The sequence below is a fragment of the Protobothrops mucrosquamatus genome, unplaced genomic scaffold (genome assembly GCF_001527695.2).
Source record: "Protobothrops mucrosquamatus isolate PMUCROS unplaced genomic scaffold, P.Mucros_1.0 scaffold608, whole genome shotgun sequence".
Classification (NCBI taxonomy): Eukaryota; Metazoa; Chordata; class Lepidosauria; order Squamata; family Viperidae; genus Protobothrops; species Protobothrops mucrosquamatus.
Window position 1 is genome coordinate 123419 of NW_015386906.1, and position 26046 is coordinate 149464.

At 35.7% G+C, this 26046-nt stretch overlaps 2 protein-coding genes across 3 annotated transcripts in view; one reads left to right on the forward strand and one right to left on the reverse strand.

The window, feature by feature from the left end:
* PDE7A (phosphodiesterase 7A) overlaps positions 1 to 5477 on the forward strand; it is a 40062-nt gene extending 34585 nt beyond the window's left edge. Inside the window, exons 12-13 of the mRNA XM_015817617.1 lie at positions 2694 to 2774; positions 5114 to 5477. Coding sequence (XP_015673103.1) covers positions 2694 to 2774; positions 5114 to 5325 — 293 coding nt within the window. The 3' untranslated portion in view covers positions 5326 to 5477. The remainder of the gene's footprint in view (positions 1 to 2693; positions 2775 to 5113) is intronic.
* A 5741-nt stretch (positions 5478 to 11218) lies between these two features.
* On the reverse strand, positions 11219 to 25183 carry MTFR1 (mitochondrial fission regulator 1). Of its 2 annotated transcripts, XM_015817618.2 has the most exons (9): positions 25064 to 25183; positions 21672 to 21737; positions 20514 to 20657; positions 19924 to 20022; positions 17042 to 17169; positions 15064 to 15299; positions 13462 to 13705; positions 12519 to 12669; positions 11219 to 11970 (listed from the first exon to the last, which is right to left on the reverse strand). In XM_015817618.2, the coding sequence occupies exons 3-9, from the start codon at positions 20577 to 20579 to the stop codon at positions 11908 to 11910; spliced, it is 987 nt and encodes a 328-aa protein (XP_015673104.1). In that variant the 5' UTR covers positions 20580 to 20657; positions 21672 to 21737; positions 25064 to 25183; the 3' UTR covers positions 11219 to 11907. The 2 variants fall into 2 exon arrangements, with proteins under 2 accessions (XP_015673104.1, XP_015673105.1); XM_015817619.2 differs by lacking the exon at positions 21672 to 21737 and having other exon boundaries at positions 25064 to 25177.
* Positions 25184 to 26046: the final 863 nt, after the last annotated feature.

Genomic DNA, 26046 nt, shown 5'->3' on the forward strand with positions numbered 1-26046 from the left:
ACCAGTCTGCTTCCCACCCTCGGGGACAGTAGGCTTTGGTATGTCCCACGGGTGGATCCTCCATCTCCAGTGCTGGAGAAGGGGCGTTGTCTTACCTGAACGCCTTTTCTCAGCACGGAGATGGAGGATCCACCTCCCTCCCTATTTATAGAGGATTGTTTAGCCTTATAGGTTATTAGTGTATGAGCCAGTACGTCATTGATCAGTCAAGGTCTACGCTCGCGTCAAGACTGGGCACAGGTCCAGGGACAGGGCGTGACAACTTTGGCTGACTTGATCTGATTGGGCAGGAATACAGTCTCAACCCACGGGTGGATCCTCCATCTCCGTGCTGAGAAAAGGCGTTCAGGTAAGACAACGCCCCTTCTCAGGAGTTTTCTTCAAAACCTAACTTCAAAGATGTCAATATCTTTTATATGATTCTGAGCTTTGTAGGTATAGAGCACTGATGGCGAACCTTTTAGAGACGGAGTGCCCAAACTGCAACCCAAAACCCATTTATGTATCGTCAGGTGCCGGGTGGGCATGGCCAATGGGGTGGGCATGGCTTGGATGGTAACGGTAGACTGGGTGGGACTAAAAAGTTCAATCAATCAATTCCAACTTTGCAAGATCTTTTTCCCCCCCGCAAGAAGTTGAAATTGATTGATTGAACCTTTTTTTTTTTTTGCACACGGCGGCGGAGGCCTAAAGCGAAAAACCCAGCTGAAGGCTTAGGACGTGCCCACACAGAGGGCTCTGCGTGCCACCTGTGGCACACGTGCCATAGGTTCGCCACCACGGGTATAGAGACTTCATGGCATTTGAATTTATTTTCCAAGGCAGAAGCTATCCCTACTTCAATATCTTCATTCTCAATTTTACAGCTGTTATCTAGCTGTTATCATTAGTTTGGTCTTCTTTATATTTAATTTCAGTCCAATTTTTTCACTGTCCTCTTTGACCTTTAATATTAAGGCTTGCAAATCCCTTGCATTTTTGGGTATTAGAGTTAGTGTTATCAGTATAACAAGTTACATCATGACTTTTATTTCTATGCATAATCATGAAAACCATAAATCATAAATTCAGTTTTTCTATTTTATGCAAAAAGTCTATAAGAGTTTTTCACTCAACAATAAACATTGTGTCTTTTCTCTGATAAAAGAAGTCAATTTGGCTACCTCAGCAAGTTCCATGTTCACCAATTATTCTCAGTTGTGGGCAATGCCAAATCTTCCCATCTTTGCACATGTAATAATCTCACTGCAGTTATCGTATACAAAATAGAATTTGAAGATTCTTTTGCAACTATTTGTCCATCATCCCCAAAAGAAAGACGTCTGGCCTCAATTTTATATTAATCTCTTGGAAATTTTTCTTTCTTTAGATATTCCTTTATTTTCTCCAGAGAGAAATATTTTCTTTTATACAAGTTGGAATAATATTGAAATGCTTTTTGCTTAGGCATGATATCCATTAATTCAGTATTTCTCTCTTGTAATTTCAAAACCATTTTCTTCTCTTTTTCTTTTTATAATTTATATGCCAAACATTTCCCTGGTTTGTTTGCAAACTCGGCATGTTTTTCCCTTACATATTTCATTTTTATTTCAATTTCTCTTATGTTGTATAGATAATTATCATTGTAAAAGCTTAGTTTGTTGAGAAATACTTATCTTTTCTGGAAATTGCTTCAATTCTTCTGTTTATCTCATTTAAAATTGTTTGTGTGTTGACTCTTTTTTTGAGTTCACTATTATGTTCTCTAATAAAAGATTTATTTGTGTCCCAAACCATCTTTAAATTTGTACCTTTATTGAAATTATTTAAAAAAATGTGTTTTTTTTACAACTGTCCACCATTGTAGTACATTTCATGTACAGGTAGTCCTCAATTTAGGACTATTTGCTTAATGACAATTCAGATTAACAATACGCTCTGAAAAAACAGAAATTCCAGTTCCAGTTGTTGTCGTAAGTCGGTTTACCCGTAGTCTTCATCTAAAAGATTTCCTTTTATCCTCACAGGGTTATGATTCAAAAAATTCTTTAGTAGTGTCTCTACTTTAGAAACCTTAGTAGCCAAATTCTTTGAAATCCAAAACATGTCTAGGAACTCATTATTACTTATTATCTCAAATTTTGTGTGGTACTTTCCTTGGAAAATAGTGATTTTTCCTTTTTCAGTCTGGCTATTAAAATAACATGTACTTATCATTTATAACTCCTACCTTGCTATTACATTAGACAGCATGAGGAGTTCAGGCATGTGATTGGAGAGTGGTGTTTTCTGTTTTCATGGGAAAAGTTTTTTTTTTATAAATAAATTGTAAAAGTTTATTTTAAAGGGTGCACAGCAGTATTGATCTATCCTCCTTCTCAAAACACTGAGAAATCCTACAGCTAATTTTGGGTAAGAATGGGCCTGGGGTTCCTTGGATTTTATCTGATAGGGCTGAATTTATAATAATAGTTATATTAGGTGTAGTAATCTTTGGGTTACAACTATTCATTCAGTGATTGTTCAAAGTTACAATGGCACTCAGTGAGGCACAAAGTTTCACAGTAGAACTTTGTTTTCTTCATTCATTGCTTTCAGTTGTTCATTCTGCACTGTAGATCCTTAAGTGTCTACTGCAGATTTTGGAGGTTGGGGGCATATTTCCTGACTTATTGTAGATAATAAATGATTAAAACAATATTCTGTTGTAGGAGACATTGAGAAAAAATACTGCTTAGGTGTGAGTCCACTATGTGATCGACAGACAGAAACCGTTGCCAACATCCAGATTGGTAATTACTGATTTATGTGGAAAATTGTCATAATTTTTTTATTAATATATAATATGGAGGAGCCAGAAATGAACTGTCTGAATAATTTAAAATGTTTTTTGGCAGATTGCAAACAAAATTTTTTTGTTTTATTGCACTGTATAAATGTTACTTGAATTATGCTCATTGACTTTAAAAAGTTTCTGTGTTCATGAAACAGGATTTCTTTTATCTAGCACTTACAATTTCCCCGAAATACTATGAAATTGCTTTTTGAAATGAGCTTAAAATTTCAGTCTAATTTACATTTGATACATTTTTATAGTGAAGTTTTAAATTTATAAATGAAGAAACAAGAGTTTACAAGTAACAGCTTAGCCAAATTTAAACCAATTTCTTCGTTAAGATATTACATTCATGTTTCGGAAAAGAAATATATTTTTTAATTTTTTTAAAAAAGAAATATTTTTGATAAAAGTGTTTTCCTAATATAAAATACAAACAGAAATAAAGACAATGGATAAAATCGAGGTGAAGGAAAGTAGGGGGAAGGGGAAAGAAATGTTTTGATAGGTTTGTATGTTCCATTCTGAGCTTCATGGTTTAAATTAATCATAATATGTGTTGGTGCCCAAATTCAACATAGTGTGATGCATACTGCGGTTATATTTAGATTCCAGCTATAAACTGGAAACTCATTTCTAGTTACATAGGAGGAGAATGGCTGTTATTTGCAATTAATATTTGTCTATCTCAAACTTAAAAACAGACTATCCACAAAGATATAAGAACTTAATAAATAACACCGAAAACTTACCTGATGCAACATTCTGTTTCTATAGCGGTCAGCTGGATCGTTGGGGAAGCCCACTGGCAGGGCAGGAATGCCATATCATCCTCCTGCTCGAGTACTCAAGGAGTTGCTGCTCGGGATCATAATGCCTTTGACCTTGTGCTAGATCTTTGGGAAGAGCCACATCAAGGCTCTGCTTTAGCCTAAATATTGGGTTGCCTATTGATTTGAATGTCCGAGGGCAATTCAGAAATAAACCTCCATTTGGTTATCAATGACAGACACTTGCATATACAGAACTTTTATTATACACATTAGAAAACTACAACATTACATTACTTTTTGACTTAATCGCCATTCAAATTGAGGCACTTGTCATAACATCTTACAAGGTTTGAAATTCCTTTGTAGTAGTCGCTCGGCGCCAAATCTGGCCTATGGGGGGAGGTGATCAAAAATATCCCAATGCAACTGCTTCAAAAGTTCTTGGGTGTGTCTAGCGATATGCTGGTGAGCATTATTGTGAACCAACACCACCCCGGAAGTCAGCATGCCCCCACGCTTGTTATGGATGGCTCATCTGAGTTTTCATAACGTTTCACAGTTGACTTCTGAATTGATAGTTAAACCATGCTCCATGAACTTCACTAGCAGTACTCCTTTGGAATCTTCACATTTGGTGGGATATTCCATGGCACCACTTCTGGTGTGGTGTTGGTTCACGATAATGCTCACCCGCACACCGGTAGATGCACCCAAGAACTTTTGAAGCAGTTCCATTGGAATGTTTTTGGTCACTCCCTTCCCCAATAGCCCACTACTAAGGAATTTCAAACCTTGTAAGACATTATGACAAGTGCCTCAATTTGAATGGCGGTTATGTCGAAAAGTAATGTAATGTTGTAGTTTTCTAATGTGTATAATAAAAGTTCTGTATCTGCAAGTTTCTGTCATTGATAACCAAATGGAGGTTTATTTCCAAATTGCCCTTGTATGTAATCTGTGGTCAGTTTGTACAATATAACATTGTAAAGTAAAACTAAACTCATAGAAAGAATGATAAACTGTTTCTCAAGGACTGTATAGTAATGTTTTCAAATGTATTTTGTTCACTGTATATATTTCCTGTGCTCAGTAATATGCAGATGCTGTACAGTACATTAAAAAAACCCAATACTGAAATATTCCACTATTTGAGGGGCTGCCACAAAGAAGAGGGGGTCATGTTATTCACCAAAGCACCAGAGGGCAGGACAAGAAACAATGGTTGGAAACTGATCAAAGCGAGAAGCAACCTGTAATTAAGGAGAAACTTCCTGACTGAGGACAATTAACCAGTGGAATAGCTTGCCTCCAGAAATTATGGGCGCTCCATCACTGGAGATTTTTAAAAAGAAGCTAGACAGTCACTTGTCTTTGAGATATGGTATAGGTTCTCCTACTTGAGCAGGGGGCTGGACTAGAAGGCCTCCAAGGTCCCTTCCAGCTCTATTTTATTCTTAAAATGTATAGAATTGTGAGGTAGGGTTTTTTGATGTTCACATTGTAACTTATTTTGTCTTTCTAGGTTTTATGACCTATTTGGTGGAACCATTATTTGCAGAATGGGCTCGTTTTTCAAACACCAAGCTGTCTCAAACTATGCTTGGTCACATGGGACTGAATAAAGCTAGCTGGAAAGGTATTCAGAGAGAACAATCTAGCAACGGTGATGATACTGATCCTGCATGTGAGGAAACAGACTCTGATGTAGTACCTCAGGAACACCGACTATCCTGACCCCAGAATCTGCTTAACAAACTGCTCTTGCTTGGTATCTATAGACCAGCGTTTGAGGATAAATTCTGCCTGACTGCCAAGGTTTCAGTATAAACAATGCCAGCATTATTTATTTCCAATTGTTTTCTTTGAGAAATCATTTGAAACTGGTTTTCAATTACAAGACCTGAATATAGAGCAATATGCATATGCCTCGGTTGGCTTCTGCATGGAACCTTGAATATGCAATCCTGAGAAGAATACAAGTCTGGACTGGGAAAGTTCAAGATTTGTTATGTGCCACATTATTTGGTTTTTTTAGAGGAGATTTGACGTAAGGCCTTCAAAACTGCCACATGACATGGATGATTCTATTTTCCTGGAATTTAGCAGGACTCCATTCGATCCTTGTCCAAAATGTGGAAATGTGAAGTGCCCATACTTGGCTGCCTTGGGCAAGAACTGATGTTTACACACAGACTTGGAAACTGTAGATTCAAAAATAACCTTTCTGCATGGCTGTGAAGGAACCACTGATTTTTTTTTTAAATTATCAAATCTGAAACTGCAGCTCATTTTTCTCTTAGTAAGAGAAGTCTGCCGTGGGTTACAAATTTGGCTGTGCATTGAGAATTGAACATTTAATATAAAGCACAGCCACGTTTTACTCCAGAGTATGGGAATGCAATATAGCAAGCAGAAATACTTCTGAATTTTGGGAAGGGAGGTGGGATGGAGGAGAGGAAGAACTTCAAATTATGTTAAGATTCTATGGTGAAAACAATTGCATGTTGTTTTTGTTATTGTACACTTGAACTGCACATGCAACAAAAAAGGTGGAGTGACTACCAGAAACAGCTCAGGGTATTGCCAGTCTGAAATAAAGTGGGATGGAAAGCATGTCCTTCATAACAAGGGTACAAAATGCCCCTTACGCTGCAGTGTGTGTGAGTGAGAGAGAGTGAGTGAGTGTGAGTGAGTGAGTGAGTGAGTGAGTGAGTGAGTGAGTGAGAGAGAGAGAGAGAGAGAGAGAGAGAGAGAGAGAGAGAGAGAGAGAGAGAGAGAGAATGAATGAATGAATGAATGAGTACCTGGTGGGATTGTGAAAAAGGGGGAAAATGAAAAGGAGTCAAAAGGCATTTTTTAATTTATTCTTTTTAGAATGTGATATTTTCATGAGCAGCCACGGGGGTGGGGGGAGGGGAGGGGAACTGATAGGTTGTTACAGCTGCCTTAAACTATGCACAAAGCTAAGTGACCAAATTTTGTTGATTGAAAAAGTGCATTGTTTACTTATTCCCTCCCTCTACTGAAATGTTACCCATTCTGGGTTTTTTTGATGTGAAAAGGAGAAATGTTTTTAAGGACAAATTTTAAGGACTAATTTTTAATCTTCAAGCATTCCTTTTTTTGTAAGTTTTAAGTTTTAAGTACTGTAAGCACAACTGTAATCTATTTTGAGAAACTGGTGCTTTAATTTTGTTCATTTGTATTTTCCTTGTTTTTTACTGTAAAGACTGTTTTGTTCTGTTTACAATTTGCAACAGCCATTTTTGGGAGAGAGCTTCAGTGTAAAGCCATTTCTTAAAGGCTTTGCCATCCTCATGTTAATGTGCCTGTTGCTGTTAATCTTTGATTAATAATAAAAACTTTTCACATTATCTCGAGTCTAGTTTGAAAGGTGGAGAAATAGTTAAGATCACATTAATCAAAGAATTTCTTTCTTAGTGACTTTGGATTCTATAAGAGCTTTTTATAAAAGCTACACAATGTTTTGTAGATGTTTTCTTTGTGGTCCTTATGCAGCAAATATACAGCACTTAAACCAAAATGTTCTAAAGCCAAGGAAAATCTTTAGTGGGAAAAACATATCCTAGGGCCCAAATTCCTGGGTGTGGGTCCAGTTATCTCCTCAGTCTCTTTTCAACTACAGAAGCAGCGCCAGGAGCCTTTTCTCTGATAACCTCAGGTGCACTATAGGTGTTTCAAGGGTTCGAATATATGGGTAGATCCAGGTTCTAGGCCAGTGGTTCTCAACCTTTTTAATGCCGCGACCCCCAACCGGTCGTAAGTCGAAAACTAAACCGGTCATAAGTCGAGGACTAAACCGGTCGTAAGTCGAGGACTACCCAACCGGTCGTAAGTCGAGGACTTTCCCTGCCCGGGAGCGCCGTGCATGCGTGGTTCCGCCCCCTGCGCCGGCCGAGGCGTAGCTGGCAAGCGGCAGAGACACGGAGCAGGCCGACCACCAGCTGGCCCAGCTCAAGGGAGGTAAGGCACCTGCCGGAAAAGGGGGAAAAAATTGGCGGACAGCCTTGCTTGGTGACCCCCGTGAAATGGTCAATCGACCCCAAATGGGGTCGTGACCCATAGGTTGAGAACCGCTGTTCTAGGCCATCATTAGCCATGGAAGCTCACTAGGTGATTTTTTGGGACAATCACTCTTCATCAACCCAAACTTCCTCAGAGGATTGTTGTTATGGGAAACTAAGAAGTCTTGTAGTAAGCTATAAGCCGATACCTATTAAAAAGCTACCAGTGGTTTGTCTTGAGAGGTTTTTTTTCATTTTTCTTTCTCTTTTGCTTTTCTAATCACAAATTAATTTCTGTATTATCTTTGTAGTTATGGACTTTGATTAGAAGGGGAGGCCGTAGTACTTACCGTATATACTCGAGTATAAGCCGAGTTTTTCAGCCCATTTTTGGGGCTGAAAAATGCCCCCCTCGGCTTATACTCGAGTCAGCGGCGGCGGCGGCGGCGGGGGNGGGGGCGGGGGTGGGGCGGCGGCCAGGGAGGAACAGCCAAAATGCCCCCTCGGCTTATGCGCGGGTCACCAATTTTTCCCAGTTCTCTGTGGGAAAATCGGTCCCTCGGCTTATACTCGGGTCGACTTATACTCGAGTATATACGGTATTTGGCAATTCTATGGCCTTTTCTTGGGGAACATAACATAACGCAGAGAAATAACCTTTTTTACGTATATTAATGTGGAGGAAAAATCTTATCCACTGATGGGTGTTCCTTGTCTCTCATATGAGAAAATGGTACATTGGCATTGTTTGCCCACAAATCAGGGTCACCAAAGCTGAGGCTCTTAAGACAGGTGCTAGTGTGGGAACTCTTAATTGCAGGGTCATTGTTCTCTTCATCCAATGCAGACATGCAGTACTTATTTTTACCAAATGAAAAAAACTTGCTATCAACAGCTGTGGTTCCACTTAGTCTCTTCAGTTCCAAACTATTTGTGAAACTTGGCATTGTGCACAAAACATCTGGTTAGAAAGAAAGGATAAAAGCAGCTTTAACTCTCTTTGGTGGGTTGAACTTGGAGTGTCCCATAACCCCTATTGGTTGAAGTGCAGCCACCTTCTATTCTCCCTTGCTCTTCATTCGATACATTGCTAAAACTTTTGTGCTTTTGTCTGGTCTTTAAAAAAAAGAGCTTACAGGTTTTTCAATTGCATGTAGATGTTCAGAGTCTGGCTTTCTGTTGTTCAGATTTTTATTCTTGACACTGTTTTAATTCCCACAATCTTTTGGCAGATTTCAATTCTTGTGAACATAGGTTTCTACTATAACTGCTATCTCATTAGCAACTACCTCCTTTCTGATGTTTCTGGGGTTCTTATTTTCTTCAGTCTTAGTGTTTCTGATTTCATTCAGACCTGCTAACGGTCATGACACGATGATTCTTCCAAGTTGTAGCGGCACAGAAAACTTATGGCTTACTTGTGGTCTTGAGCAAAACCTCAACATTATTCAGCAGTCATGGTGTGGATTTCATTCCAGCTTTTTAATGCAATCCGCTCCTTTGTTTGCTGTCATATAATACTAATACTATACTGCAGGATCTTTTAGAGATGCAACATTTATCCTGTCTTGAATATATTGAATTAATTATCAATCATAATTGGATAAATCTGCTTCAGAAACCTCTTTTTTCCCCTGCTTCCAGTTGTCTAGGGTATGAGCATTCTTCCTCTGAATAAAATGCAATTTATGCAGAACAGATTTTTTATACATTAAACATTAGGTTTTGAGATTCACCAGTCTCCTTGTTTATTCGATCTGATATTCAAAATTGCTAATTCTAATATGCTGACATTGCTAGCTATGCTACAGCTATTGATACCATTTAAATCTGCACAATACTGATTACAGAAATAAGATATACAGTCTGTTTTCTTTTCAGTACCTCTCTTCAAACTCTTTTAATTACTGGGGACTCTATTCCTGGAAACAGCAATGCTTCATACTGATAAACTAGAACTCAATGGGACATAATGGGATATAACTTTATTATATCTTTTTAAAATCACATTACTTACTGATAGGCTTGCATGGTTTCTTTGTGAAATTGTTTTTTATTTAACCAACTTACAGGTTGTTACAACTGCAACTCATGGACTAATTTATTAATTTAAATTTAGTAAATTTACTAAATGCAGTTGCTAACATTTTCTACTTGATCTCTACCTAGATCAAGATTAGTTACTCCTTTGATTCTATGGCTACCTCTAATCTAAATCATGTTATCAGTAATCCAATCCATAGCAAATACTCTGTTCTTTGCATTCTAAAGTTAAAAGTTGTACTAGGAATCTTTGTATTTACATATCTTCAGCAGTGATAATGGCATACTATTGTAATGCATACAGATAGTCCTCAATGTATGACCACAATTGAGAACGTAAGTCAGGGTAGTTGTTAAGCAAGTCGTCATTGTCATTATGCACACCATGTAGTAGTAAGTATGATGCTTAATCAATAGGTGTTTTTGCCAGAAAATGGCAAAAAATTTGCAAAATGTGATCATAAATGTGAGCCAGTTGCCAAGAGCCTGAAATGTGATGCGATCATTGGTTGGGAGCAGTGCAACATTTTGTGATGGCCCTTTGAGGTTGTAAATTTAGAACTACCTGTATTCACAGAAGCAATTACTTGCTTACAGGGTACAGCACAACCCATATAGAACCTATCCATTTATATACAGGAAGGTTAAGTTCCCTTAAACAGCACAAACTAGCAATAATAAATTAGACTATGAAGTTGACATTTTTTGACTGATGTATGCTTTATCTTCCTCATTGGTCTGTTCCCACATCATCCTATTTTGTCTAAATAATTATTAGCAGAGATATGATTTATCTCTGTTGCTATACAAGTCAGGCTGGGCTGTTTGAAAACATTTTATTCACAAATCAGCCACAATTTGGCATTTTGAGCCATTGGAAAATTTGAAGCAGCTGTTCCAAGGTTAAAACACTTTCCATGTTACCTCTTTTTAAAACTACCTTTTCCCGTCTAAAGCAAACCTGATTCAGGACTTAACAGATACAGATTGTATCTTTAAATTGAACCAATCCTTTTAGTGCAGGGGCGTCAAACTGCTGTCCTGCTGGCCGGCTGCATTGTGCAGAGGTCACACCCACCACAGCTCCAGCAATGCGAAAAAAATTGTGATATGTCACAACATGTCATGTGACGCGGCGAGTTTGACACCTGTGGTTTTAATGCATACATTTTGTTCATTTTATTTGATTTAGATGTTCTTAGGCCCCGTTGTGCAGTATTCTTTGTTCAAGCATCAAAATATGACCAGACTAATGTAATATATATTATACTATTTTTTTTATTTTGAACAGTGGTGGAAAAGTTTAAAAATACTGATATAACTATACCATAATAAACATTAAAGTACCTGGGAGCAATTTTACATGATCAATTTAAAAACATTTTCATATTTGAACAAATTTCAAAGTGAAATTTGCTTTTAAGCATTTCATGACATTTACGTTAAATTTGCTATTAAAACATATGCAGATAAACCACTTTTCCATGTCATACCAAATTATTCAGCAATTCGCAAATACTACCCAAGATGACAAAATACTGACAAAATACTCTGTTCAAGAAGTAAAATGTTTTACTCAACAGGAAAGCTGGCCTTCAATTATTTTTTCCAATCTCGAATTATTTTCTGACTTATTTGACAGTTTATTATCTGCAATTCAGTTCAACAGGAATTGGTGAGTAAGCAGGATTGAAGGTTTATGAAGGAGACAACAATGCTAATTAGATATTAAGTTTCATTAGTAACTGTTGATATGCTCATATGTGCATTATCGCTAGAATAAAGTTGCAATTATAGTGTTACATTCTATCTAAAAACATGATCAAGCTTTGGCTAGTTTCTTCCAGCATTTGCTTTAAATTTAGCCAATTCTGCTAATAATAAAATACTCAAGCGTTGTCACCTTCACCCTATAGAAAGAAAAGTGGCTCCAGTGAAGTCTGTATTTCAAGTTCAAAATGAGATGTCAATTCAGGCTAAATATGTCCTACTATTATATTTCAGATATTACATCAAAGCTATAATTTAAACTATAATTGCATTCACGTAAGTTTAAAAGTGACATTTATAACTTAGTGTTAGCCCAACACAACTTGTACATAAATACTAAAACCTGTGCTAGAACATGGTAGAATTTTCGTTTTTAAACTTGTTCATGGAAGCAAGACACACTACTCAGTATTGTAAAATTATAAATATAATTCTCAAAACAGTTGAGGTGGTCCCTTTATACTGAAGCATGTTTTTTCTACTTAACATTTTCAATTAGATTCTTCATTTTTCCTGTAGACTTCAGCAGGTGTGGCCCAAACTGTGAAAAGAAAAAGAATATAAACTAAAAAAAAAAAATCCATGTATTTTCCTCCTTGCAATGTTTGTATACAATATGTGGGAATTTTTATTGACCAGCAGTTCATGCCTACTTCTAAAACACTTTTTAGATCAGTAGCTGGGGAATTCTATGATTTTAGGTCCACGGTTCTTAAGAGTTGCCAAGTTTGAAATACATTGCTTTAGATTCTATTAGTGGGAGTACTAAATCCACCAGAATGAAAGGAAGCAAATGTTCCCTGGCAGCTTGCTCCTTTAACTCAAGGAAACCAATTGTAAATACTGGAACTGATAATAAGCCAAGTTAAAAGTATGGGTTGACATTAGTTTGCCAATCTCTTGAGATTAGGCATTCTCCTGGAGATCTCTAATCCTGAATTTATGTAAACTCCAATGTAGCTTAAAATGTGAACCTTGGTTGCTTGTAAACTGGCTTACTCCTGATGTTAGTACAACCAGATTCTATGACTTCTTCAACACACCATGGCTCAGTACAACGGTCAAACTTGGGACCAAACACTTACTTACCATCTTTGTTTCAGAAGCTGAATTCTGTTTATCACTTTCACTTGAACTGTCACTACGGTATCGATATGCAAATTTCTTTTTAAGAGCCTCAGCTATTATTGCAGCAGGATCTGTTGGGTCAGCAGTTTTCCTTATTGTGCTTTCCTCCGGCCTTCAAAAGAATAAGGTAAGGCTTTTATGACACACTGACTTCAAATGAGGCAAATATATGCACCATTTTCACCAATGTTTTGCCTATCGTTTTTTTGCTTTCACACTTCAAGTGCCAGAAAAACAAGAAAGAAGTATCAGAATACCTCTTTATATTCAGGTCTATCAGGTAAAACAGCTGGGCATAGAAAATATATAGTAAAGTACTATCATCCTCTTTTTCTTTAGTTTTAAAAGTTGATACAGACATTCATTTAATGACTGTCTTGAAAAAAATAACTTTATGACCTGTCCTTGTACTTAAATTGCTGTCCCTGCTATCCCATGAGCGAGATTAGAGTACTTCGCAACTGGCAGACGCTTACAACCGTTGCAGCGTCCTGTGGTCATGTGAACAGCTGCCTTCTGAAGGTACTTCACTGAGAAGCCATCAGTAAAACTGCAATTTGGGCCATCTGATGTCTTTCTTAACAACTCTAGTGACTTGATTAACCACCCCAGGAAAATCAACATTATAAATTTGTCAGTCATGATATGTTGTCAACTATCACTTAGCAATGTGGTTATGGGTCCCAATTCTGGTTGTTAAGAGGGTCTATTTTTACTCATTAAAATGACAAGCTCCTGTTTGAAAACCAAACGATGAACTTGATGCACATTCACTTGTGGGAGGCTACTTTAATTATCTGAATCAAGCAAATAAATGATTATCACATCTCCATCTCTGCATAGCATTAATCAAAATATTGCACTTCTTCCCTGCAACCCTATCTTTAATAAGGGGGAAACGTACCTTTTCACTGAGCGCAGCTTTACATTGTTCATGTCTTTCAGGATATCTAGCATATTTGGCATTTCAAGCTTCTTTGGATCACTATCTATCAGAGTCTTGCCAGAATTTATTCTTTTTCCTTTGCGCTCTTTAATAAGGTCAATGGCAGAAACATTGTGCTGAAGTGATGGTGGTGGAGGCAGGGGTGGTGGTGGTGGTGGTGGCGGCGGTAGGACAGAAAGGGAAGCAGAAGAACTTATTCCAGCTGTAAGAAAAATGTACATTTAAACATGTTGCAAATATCTTTAATAATTTTTTGTTTAAAAAATGTATCCATTATTGTGTTTACCAAATAGAATCAGCATTGAACTGGATTGTTACCATGTACCACTACTATATTCCCTCTTTGTTCTTGACAATTTCCATTTTAACACAAAATATAATGAAAAGGGTGAAGTTTTTTTTTAAGGGAATACATAGCTTGGCTGTAAATACTGACCCCAGTATTGAAGCAGCTTTCTAGTGTGTGACATTTATTACATTTCTATAGTGCTGAACAAAAAAAAATGACTCTCGTTTACAGATAAACATAGTTTATTGTGTTTTCTATCCCTGTTTGCTGCCTAGGTTATAGGGGCTAAGATTGGTAGCTGTATGAATGTTAACTAAATATAAAAACATTAAAAACACAAACATCATAAAGCAATGAAGAAAATGATAACTATTCAGGAACAGTTTTATTTTTAAAAGTTACTGAAGGCCAATGAGGGTGCCAGCCTAATTTCAAAAGCGAAAACCGAAAACCAATGCCCATAAGTTCTGGTCCCTTTTACTTCCTATGCATGGTAGACCATTAAAATATACTGGGAGAATTTCATCATGAACAAGTTGATCAAATCACTTCTATATTGGAAAAGGTGGTTCTTTAAGTATCTTGCTGCCAAAGCATATATAGTTTTATAGGTTAAAAAAACCCCAGTACTTTAAACTTACTGCTATCCAATCGGCAATTATAGAAGGAAACAGTGTTTGTATACTGTTTCTCAGGAAAATACATTACATTGTTGGGTAAAAGGAAAATTGGAAATGCGGGCAAAAAATTAATCATCATATGTGTGTTAACTGAACCTTTCATAAAATTGTTTTTAGATACTGTATAAGAACAATCACAAGTAAGTCTCATTTTAAGAATTTCCAGTCAAAATCTTTACTATTGCCAAAAGTTTGTAATACAAATCCCAAGAACATCTTGACTCAGATTTCTACAAGAGTTCAATGTAACTTTGCCCAACCTATTACTAGTATTACTACTATTACTCTATCTAGTGCACCAGATTACACTTTTCATCACAGCCAAGTATGCTGGCTTAGAATCATGGGTGCTATCATCTACCACAAAGGAAAAACAACAGGTTGTGGAAAGCAGGTTCAAGATCATATGTGCAGATGAGTAATAATACAGAAATATCCCATTCCAGATCTTTCATGTCAAGATAGAGAAAGACTATAGCAACTAATTTTCTAAATGTCATAATTTATACACCAAGGATATTTGCACCTGAATTTATAGTATTTTTTGTCTATAGGCATAACACTTAAAACGTACTGAGAAAATGACAATACCTGCTGCCAAATTTTGTTCTTGTAGGCTTACAATTTTGGCTATTTGTTCTCTTAAATTAGCAAGCTCATTTTCCAATGCATTTATTTTCTGTAATGCTTCATTGTTTGTGGCTACTGCAGTTTTGGAGTCTTCCATTTCTTGTGATTTCTTGGGCAACAATTCTTCAGTACTTGAGTCTCTTCCTGAGCAGACTTCATCTTTAAGGAATGGTTGGGATTTTGACCAGCCTTCTGATCTATAATCAAAAAAATAGTTTGTTTTTTTCACCATATAACATAAATCCCTTGATTGAAGGTAGTTAAGTTAAAGTTCTGTCTCTTAAACCAAATATCTTATTCTCTCCAAATGTAGAATGCTGTCTTTGCCATGTTTGTATTTAAGCTAAAACAATGATTAGAAGTTCCTGTAAACATTAAACTATATTCTGTTCTGTTGGAAAGGTGAAGGCAAAGCGTTCATTTTTGTTCCTTGGCCTTCAGCCCAGATAAGTTAGAAATCTGATAACATTTAGAAAAATATCAATTATATTTCAATAATAAAATGCTTTCAAGAACAGATGGTTTAGATATTAAACACAACCACTGTTTTTCAATTATTATGTCTGCAAACAGTGCAGAAAAATTCATCTATATCATTAGTCTAATAACATTTTAACAGCTTTTTTTAATGTCTAAATTGTATTATAATTTCTTTGGTCTATGTGAGCTTTAAAAGATGTCTTGTACTCAGATGCTTAAAATGCCATAAGACTTCTTTTTATAATTTTGCTTTGCTTACTGTTCTCTGGTTTCTTCTACCTTCATAACTTCAGCAACTACTAAAGCCCCTAAAGATCCTGTGTAAGTACTTTTCCTTTTGTACTAAAACTGCTGTCAGAGTCAAGGCTTTTTTTTTTCCTTTCAAGGGCTTTCACTGTACATGACCTTACATAAACCTACTTCACAGTAATTAAATCAAACTAAGAGAAAATCAAATAGTATTTTATCAGTGCTTTCATTTTCATATTTCTTTTGCTTTGTTATTTTTAATATTAGTTGTGAACTTCTCTGGATAGAGCCAGATTATTACAAATTTATCCAACACATAAATTCACATGTTGTCATTGCTGGAGTATCAATAGAATAGTATTCCCCATCCTTTTACGTATAAAAAGGCAATAAAGGTCATCTTTATGCCAAAACCAGTTGAAAACAACTGGAAAGATACAAGAAGTCTTCCACTTACAACCATTTGTTTAATGACCATTCAAAGTAATAATGGCACTGAAAAAAGTGACTTTATGACCATTGCAGCATTCTTAATAGTCACGTGATCAAACTTTGGGGGCTGGCAACTGGCATGTATTTACAATGGTCACAGCATCCGGGATTGTCATTTGCAGCCTTTCTAGGCAGCTTCTGACAAGCAAAGTCAATGGGGAAGCCGGATTCACTTAATGACTGCATGATTCACTTAATAACTGGTGATTTGCTTAACACCCATGGCAAAAAGAGTCATAAAATGGGGCACAATTCACTTAACACTGTCTTGCTTAGCATCAGAAATTTTGGGCTTAATTGTGGTTGTAAGTCAAGGACTACCTCTAATCTATTTATTTTTCTTTTCCTAGAGTTGCACTTGCGTTCTCATATCTCATTCTGACTAAAATAATATTGGACATCTATTTGTGTCTACTACCCAGATATTTTGGTACTGAAATAGGAACATACTACAAAAATATATGCTTATATAAGCATAAAGTTATTGTATAAACACAAAAGCTAGATAATGAAACATATTTATTATGTTTTTAAAAGAATCCTTAAAGCTTGTTAAGATTTTCTTCCTTGATCAATAATATTGGCCAGTTTTCATGTTATCAGAAAACCTGATTTTCAAACTGTAACTCTCATAGAAATTGAGAGTTGGCCTTGGTCAACAGGTTATCTACCAAAGCTTAAAGAACCAATAATAGAGGATAAGCTTTGAGAAACATACCGGAACCGTGTAAAAACTTTGTCTCCTTCATCATCTTCTTCAGCAACCCACCCTACATCTACAAGGGAGACTACTGCATCTTCTTTTAGTTGGTGAGATTGAGTGTTTTCTGTAGGCTGAGATGTAAGCTAGATTGATTGGATAATGTTACATATTAGAGCAATTGCCTGGGCCTGGATCAGTATAACATCACTATAAAGGTAACATGAAGTTAAAATACATAGTGAGAATAAGATAAATAAATGAGAGGGAGAACAAGTTAATACAAGAGTTAAAACGCTAGTGGTTTTTTTTCCATTTGGGCAAGGTTTCAAACTTAGTAGTATGATCCAATCTAAGAAATCTAAGGAATGTCCACAGCATTAGTATTTCCATTGTTGTTTCCTAATGATATGACATACAAATTGGGTATTACATAGCAAATGCCTAGCTGCAGGTTAGGAAATTTACATATACTAATAAAGTTACATAGGTGAATAATCTGATTAATTTCAAACTATTTCTCATACATATTACATAATATTTGGATGAGAGAGAAAGAAAATCCAAATCCTTATTAATGTGTTAATAGGCGTTTCAGAGAAAGAAAATCCAAATCCTTATTAATGTGTTAATAGGCGTTAGTTTAATGTATCTGTTTCCGGATTTGTCAGCCCAGGTAAGGAGGCATCAAAAGTATTTAAAGGGTAAGAACCACTTTCTAGAAATGGCTGAAGTTAAAATTCTCAATACTGTAAGGTTATCTTTATTGAAAATCAAGCCTATGTTTGCTATTCTACAGTGTTCAATGAGAGTGTTATCACTGTGACTACTCTGGCTAATATTGGATCATTGTGACATAATTTCCAAAAAGGAAGAAAAGCATACAACCATGTATTTTAATAGTTTAACACTTTATTCAGAGATTATTTCATGGTCATGTGAAACTAGAACTTTTATATATGCAAGTATTTTAAGTGGGTTATAATTTCTTGCTTGTTTACTATTTTAGACTTCACATGCTTTTTTGGAGATGTGCCATAGGACAAACTCAAATTTGCCTTTTGTCAGACCTTAAACTAGATAGGCAACTAAACCTAAGCTTTGTGAAAAGATTAAACCTGGGGCACCAAAATAAGTATCTAAATTTCCTACCCACATTTAAAATATCTGATTAACTATACTAATTAAGTCGCATATGCCCTATTAAAGTAGTAATCCTAAGTATGTTTGTCTTGAAGAAAAGTTTAATTTTTCAGCAATATTTTGCTGTTAGGCTTCCAAAAATGACAAAACAATTGTCACTGCCATTAAAGATATTTAGCTCATTCTCTATGCACAAGAAAATAAGGAATACAGAAATTAATTAAGATTCTTAACAATCAGATTTACATGTAAGTAAATACCAATAGTTAAAGTGAACTTTAGTGAAAAAAGAAAAGACTGACTTACAGTAGGCTCAGTGCACGATCCTGCGATATAATAGCTAGAGAGCAAGAAAGGAAGACAAAGGAAAGAGAGAATAGTATAGAAAAGTTTCAAGAAAGCAGGAAGACAGCTGTGATATTATTAGGTTTATTTAAAAAAAAAAACAGCAGAGTTTATTCTGCCACCATTCAGAAAACTATAGTATTTTTCAGCAAGGATCAGGGACACAGAATCTTTTTAGTCTAATAACTATTTTAAACATCAAGCATGTGACAACTCAAGAACACACTTATATTTTCCTATTCTCTTGGGCTTGGTTTTAAACTGAATTTGTGCCCACTAAACTCTTTCCTATCTCTGCATTAGAGCTTTGTAAACAACAATCTGCCTTTTGCTGCTGCTGCTGCGAACATTATATTGAGCCTTCAGATAGCTAAAGCATGTAAAATAACAGAGTGAGGATCTCTTAACATTGGCATTTCTCTTTGGTGAATGTTCCAGAGAAAAGTATTGATTAAGATATAAGACATTATTTCTTATTCTTTTATTCCATAAGCAATATTTTTGAATCAATTTCTGCCGAGGATTTATCAAAAATATTTGGAAGTCACTGACAGCTTAGACCAGTAATATCATAAAATAAATGTATCTACAGATAAATAATAAGAGAAGAAATATTTTTTATTCTAGAAAAAAGGACATGATATTCACATATGATACAAAATGTTTCTAAGCTGTTGAATTTGTTATGTGTAAATATGATTTTATCCTTGAATGCCTTTTCCACTCAAGAACTGTTAAGTCACAAGAGTTCTATAAAATTCAATGTTATTGACATTTGAGTGCAATAGAAATAAATAAATCATGACCAATTTTCCTAAAAATATGTTCTCCTTCCAACTTTCAAATATATCCGTTAGTTTTACTATAAATCACAACTACTGAAAAGTCTTTCAGAACTCATTACTTAGTACTGAAAAGGAAGTTCTATTTAAAATATATGGCACTGCCATCAGAAAATAAATCTAAAATTAAAAATATGCTGAATTTGACCTTTGTCTGATCAATGGTATTCAGTTTGCTATTTTCAATATAATTACAAAATTATTTTACAAAAATTTTTATTTTGAAGGGACTATTTTTTTAAATCAGAAAATACTACCATTTTTTCACCTACTTTTAAATATGTTGACATTGAGTTTCATTAGATATTTGAATTATTTTCTACTCTAACCAATGAAGACTTCAGAATCAATACATCCAATTTATAAATCCATGTCATTTTCATTTAATTAAATTTTAACCTTTAAAATTAATGTAACTACTTTTTTTGCTTAAGGAAATAATTTAATTTGGGGATATCCCTATTTTTGGTTCCAAACTGACAGAAATAACTTATATCCCCAGATACTACAGACCCAGATGTTTAGGTCTTAGCAGTTTTGCAAATCAAAGCAAACAAGTAAACATCTTACCTGAAATTGAACCCTTGGGCATTGTATCAGAGAAAGGTTGGAGCCAATTTTTCTTACAATACTTCTGCTTGGACCATAAGATTTATTTGACCAAAGCAGCTGAAAGTAAAAAAAAAAAATGCCTGTGTCAATGTTACTTTACTTTGAAGTTTTACTTACAATTAAATAAATCCAGGAAAACTATTTTTGTGTAAACATGTATCAAATTGCATTGTAAACCTGTATATTCAGAAAACAGATTTACAACTTAAGATTTATTTTATTGTACAGTGCCCAGAGTCATGCAAGTGCATGGGCAGCAATATAAATTGGATAAAATGGCACAATACTCAGTCCAACAAAATTTGAATGGGCTCACAATATCTCTCTTAACCAACATTATTTTTATTATGTTTTATGATGTAATGAACTACTGAAATGAACTATTCCAGAGAACTTTATGTATATTTATATTCCACAAATTCAGTTATATTTAAATATTACACTGTGATTATGTCCTTTTAATATAATTGGCATTTATGCATGTCATTCCCTATACATTATTCAGACTTTCAGTTTTTGCAGATATGTCACTGTAATGATATACTTACTGATTCCATAGTTAACCCAGCTTGCATAAATATCACTCTAAATAGATGCTTAATCCAGCAGATCATCTAGAATAAGGTAAAGTCTTCAGTAATTTGTAAGTTGACAACCTCAGCTTGCTAGAAGGTAGAAGCTCCATAGTCATCCTGGAGAGAAAAAAAATATTTAAGCAGAATATGCAACTGTTTCAATGTGAGAATTCATCTCAAAATAAATATAACAACATCTAGAGTTCTAGGATTTTTCACCAAAAGTATGTAAGTGGTAGTTTTAATTATACACCACCTTTAATTAAATATTACAAAGTTGTATTCTAATATTCAAAGGATGAAAAAAGGTTAGAAGGAAAACAGCAACAACAGAAGCAAGAACCAATTGTATAAAAAAGCATACATTTAAAGTTATACAGGGTATACCCATAGACCAATCACAATATATTTTATTATTTTTTTCAGATAAAATGTTATCGTACTTACCATAGGAATGTTCAAAGATCACATTTCAAATGAGTATGAAAACGGTAACCAATTCAATTATTTAATGTAATTTATATAATAAATTGTCTGTAGGGCCTGAGTTTTGGTACCAGCAACTGAAGCAATTATAAAGACCAACAATAAATGCCATATGATACCTGAGAATGATTTTAACAAATATAATTTTGAAAGCATACTGCATTAAAACATTTAGTATACTTTGGGCAAATTATAATATAAAAACATCTGTATGGTGAGTGTGGCAGTATCTAACACCATGAAACATCTATCCCAGGTCCTTGGAAAGGATTCAATAGGTGGATAAAAATACCAAATCCAGACTAAACATCTGCCAGAATGTGCAACCAATAATAATATATAGTTTTGAATAAGAACAATTTAGTCAAGTGAACATAGTTACGATTATTTTGGAAAGTAATCAAATTTCTGAGCTTTGTAAAGGAAAAATGCAATTGAAGAAAAGGAAATGAAATTCAAGCAAAACTGCAAAACTGCTATCACAAAATATTGCATTCTGATTATAGAGTTGTTTTAGTTGATGGCTAGTTTCTTTTAGCAGAGGAAAATAGATTCATTTGGAAAGGCAGTTTCTAGTTTTAGGCTTTATTACTTATAGCAGGTTTTAGAAGCTAACTTGTGGCTGTTCAGTTGTCAATTTCTCACCTGGGAATAGCAGTTCACTTCATGACATATATTTCACAGTTGACATTTTAAAAATATTCTTTTAACCTGAAATAAAAATATAGTATTTGTTCTTAAAAATGAGTATTGACATTAGCTAGATTTATCTTTGTTCCTGGAGCTCAAAGCACTTTACATAGCACTTTCTCTTCCAACTTCTTTCTCATAACAGCAAGTCTGTAATGGAATGAGAATGACTAACCCCAAATCATCATCCAATAAGCATCCATAGCTGAGGACTTTCTATAATACTTCAACACGTTAACTTTAATACCCATGTTGGCTCTTCTAAGAGCTAATAATTGGAAGCTCCTAGCTGATCCAGACAAAAAAGAACAGGTTATCCCATTCTCAAAATTAAATGTAGCAACATAGTAAATTTTGTAGTTGTGGTTGTAAGTTGAGGACTACCTGTACACATTTGCAATTCTCCATTAATATGAGTATTCATAGCACAATCTGTCACAAAACACCCCATTTGCCCACATAATCTCTTAGAGCTTCTTTTAGATTTATACATTCTAAGATTAAAACAAAACCTACATTGCTTTTGCTAAAATGTATTATTTTGTATAATTATTTTGTAACAAATTGAACCAAGCTATGTAAGAAAAGTAATGTACTACTCCTACATAGAGAATAAAATAAACAAATGTGATTTGTTCAGTAATGTTTAACACTGACAAGATCAAGGGCAATCAGTGTAGCTATTCTGCTTTGGCTGCTATATTATTTTTTTATTTCTAATTTTTACTCTGCATGTGTGAGTTTGTTTGTGTGTGTTCTGGGACTCTAGTTATAAAATCAAATTGAACCAGACAATCAAATAGAGTTTTTTTGTGCTAAAGACATAACATTTAGAGTAGATATTATTTGGTTTTTTGATAGAAAATCCAGATGTGTGAAAGCATGTTTACAAGTATAGGATCAAATAAATTAGTAAAATGTTGACCTATCAAATTCATTAATAATAAATTAATAATGCATCCTAAATTTTAAGACATTTTTCCATTTAGCTCCTACATTTAGAGTTCAATATTTTGAACTTTAAGGAGGCTATTAGAATGCTTCTTTTCATAGGACCTTTATGAAGTCAGAAAAATATTCTCTGTCAATTTATACTAAAGTTGTACTGACTGGTAACTGTGTGTCAACTACTTGATGTCAACTCTAAACAAATAATACTTTCTTCACAATGGCCTTTCCCTAATCTAGTTTTTCAAGTTTTCCAATGGTGTACTCATCACTAATGTAATTGCGTCCATTAGGAATTGTTTATATTTACTATGTTCTATTATAAAATGAATTTATTATTTTGGTTTATATTGTATATAAATTTTATTAACTTATACCAAGCTTAGTTATACATACTTAATGAATCTATTATTAGCACAAGGTACTTTACACATTGCTAACAAAATGTCTAATATAGCCTTCACACCTTTTTGTCATATCTATATACTATGAGTGCATGATCATTCCTTGGTAACTTTCTATTTGTCTTTGAAGTAATTTAATTGTGGTAGAATCAAATAAATGAATGAGCCAGAGCTTATAATAATTAACTATACAAAATTACTGGTTTTGCACACATGGTTGCTACTCGTTGCAACTCTATATTTTTAATTTATGGGAGAACATATTCGTTCCCACAACAAATACAATTATATCTGTGAAGAGCGAGTATCAGTACTGTAACATAAAAAGCTGTATTCTGCCAAGTCAGATTATTTTCTGTCTAGCTTAGTTCAGCTGTAAATTCAGATTCAGAATAGTTTTGTGTGATGTCAGTTATTTCATATCATTTCCTATTGCATCCATTTAACTGCAAAAATCAAATATTGTGATTACAGAGATTACAGGAAGTCCTTGTTTAGTGACTGCCTTATTTACTAACTATTCATAGTTACCATGGTGAAAAAGGAACTCTGTGACCAATCATATTTATAACATTTCAGGTCTGGAAAGCAAAGGAAAGCTGAAGTAAGATCATAAGCAGAGTCATGGTTTTACTTAGTGACTTCTCTTAATGACTAAGATGGCGGTCCCAATTGTCACTAAATGAGATCTACGTATCATGATCCTATTTCTCACAATATTGTTGGATGCAACAACACAATTTTGCAAACATATTTTTAATGTTGTTTTCAAAATATACTTCAATATATTTAACCACAACGTTCTGAAGCATTTTGACTATGGATGTCAGATCATAAACACATTTTCTAACAATAAAAGTAACATAACAGACATAGCTAATGTCAGAGATGAGAAAATTTTTAGTTTTTCTGGGAGAAAAGGAAGCAAAGACTGCAGTGGGTGATGAGTTAAAGAAGTGGGTGAGTGGTATGTTAACTATATAGCAAGGATTTTTAGATCTTTTTGAGGGAGAGAATCTCTTTGACTGTGCAGGAATCCTATTGTAGATCACAGATGCTGTGTACCCCACTTTGAATTTTCGATTAAGTGTTAGAGGCAAAGCCTAGATGGGCTTACTGAGTTATTTATTTTGAACCAGACAGGTCTTAAGCCTATCGCTCACAAGACAGCGCCGTCTTTTCTACATTACTCGATTATTATTTTTTTGGTGTCCAAAGTAACAAACAAGGAAGAGGAGGAAAATCCGGCACTATTAGAAGCAACAGACGTAGTCAGGCAAATTCTATTTAGATCAGCATTGCTGGCTGTGGAATTCTGGGAGTTGAAGTCCACATGCCTTAAAATTGTCAAGGTTGAGAAACACTGATTTAGATGTAGTAGGAGTAACTGTAAAAGTAACTGCCTTTTCCGGAGCACCCGAAAAGAGAAGGGAGAAGACAATCAAAAGAATGTAAACCAGATGAAATTTCTAAGATTAGCCACGGGGCCTCGCAGGAAAAAAAAAAAAACCTTTACGATTCGAGGAGCTTAGAAAGGGCGCATAAGCAGTAATTTGAGAACCACCAGGATTAGGCCTACGTAAAAAATCAGATCCTCCCGGAGACATAACGACACAAAACTGTCCTCCTGCGCGGACTCTTCCGCCCCTGCCGAACACGCTCCCACCCGGGTCTGCCCCTTGACGGGCGGGGAAGACGGGGGCGCGCAGGGAAAGAACCAGGAGTCGCCGGCTACACGGCGGAAGAGCCAAAGCAGTTGTGGCCGGGAAGGCACGGCTCTTTTCCCGCCCCGCGACTGGGGAAGACAAAAAGCGGCGCCCGGCAACCTCGGACGAGACCGTCGGCGGTTAACAGCGCGTGTCCTTGACTCACGACCGGCAGATTCTCTCTCGGCCCCGATCTGACCGGACGCCCTTCGTCCCACACCCGAAACTTCGCGACAGGGTTGAACTGCGACAACAAATCGAGGCCCTGAGGCAGATGGAAGGAACTCACCTGCTCGTCTGACCGGTACAGTATTATTCCCTCGCTCGGACTCTCCCGGAGCCGCGGAGTCGCCGCCGGCCAGCAATCCCTCGACTCTTCGTCTGTCTCCCGCAGCAACCAATCCTGCGGAGCGCCGGCAGTAGGCCTGGCCAATCGCTGTCCGCCGGTTAGGGAGGCGAGGCTTAGTCTTGCAGCCCGGCCAGATGACGGGATGTACCGTCGACGATATCATCATCGAGGCAGGATAGAAACCCGCGGACTCTATGATCTTTAGAGTGACATCCGCTCCAAAGGCCTCCTTTCTCATCTCGATGGTTTCAGAAAGTTCAAACCCCGCCTAATGTTTTGGATAAGTATTTGCGACAAAGGCTTGGAAAGTTTTGCTCTTTAGTATCAAAGGATAGCAGCGCCATCTCGTGCTGTCTTGCTGTAACAAAATACCTAAGTTTGCGTAAAGGGGGTACTTTGCTTTGTCCTGTAGTGCGATATATTTTGGCACTAGTTCTTAATTGATTGACATGCCATCACATTATTATCAACTCTTAGCAGCCACAAGTTTTCTCCATGATGATCTGTCCCTAAGTTGGTCCTTCGGGTCTTCCAACGGTACATCATCGCCATTCTAACAGAGTCCATCTATCTTACTGCTGTTCTCTCAAATATTAGTGGAGAACCCTTAAAACAAAAGGGGAACACATTCAACATATTTAAATCCAAATACCTTTATTTTGCAAGTCTAGTTGTTTGTTGTACTACACAAAATAGAGTAAAACCAACTTATATAGAGTAAAACCAACTTATCGAAACTTAAAAGTCTTAGTATTATTCAGGGTTGCAAAATTACAGCTCCCCAAATTCATTACTGTGATTCCTGACTATTAGGTGCATTAATTGAGTCTGATGAGAACTGTAGTTCAACCTGTAGCAAACCAAAAGTTAACTATTAGAACCTTGAACTACAGATGTGATAAGCACCCTCAACCCCAAACAGC

Excerpts from the sequence above, each read along its gene's own strand:
- MTFR1 (XM_015817618.2), bottom strand. The coding sequence starts at position 20,579 with ATGATCTGCTGGATTAAGCATCTATTTAGAGTGATATTTATGCAAGCT. Across the intron at positions 12,670-13,461 it reads AAGCTGCGCTCAGTGAAAAG|GCCGGAGGAAAGCACAATAA; the intron begins GTACGTTTCCCC and ends ATTCTTTTGAAG. Across the intron at positions 11,971-12,518 it reads CAGCTTCTGAAACAAAGATG|TTTGGGCCACACCTGCTGAA; the intron begins GTAAGTAAGTGT and ends TTCTTTTCACAG.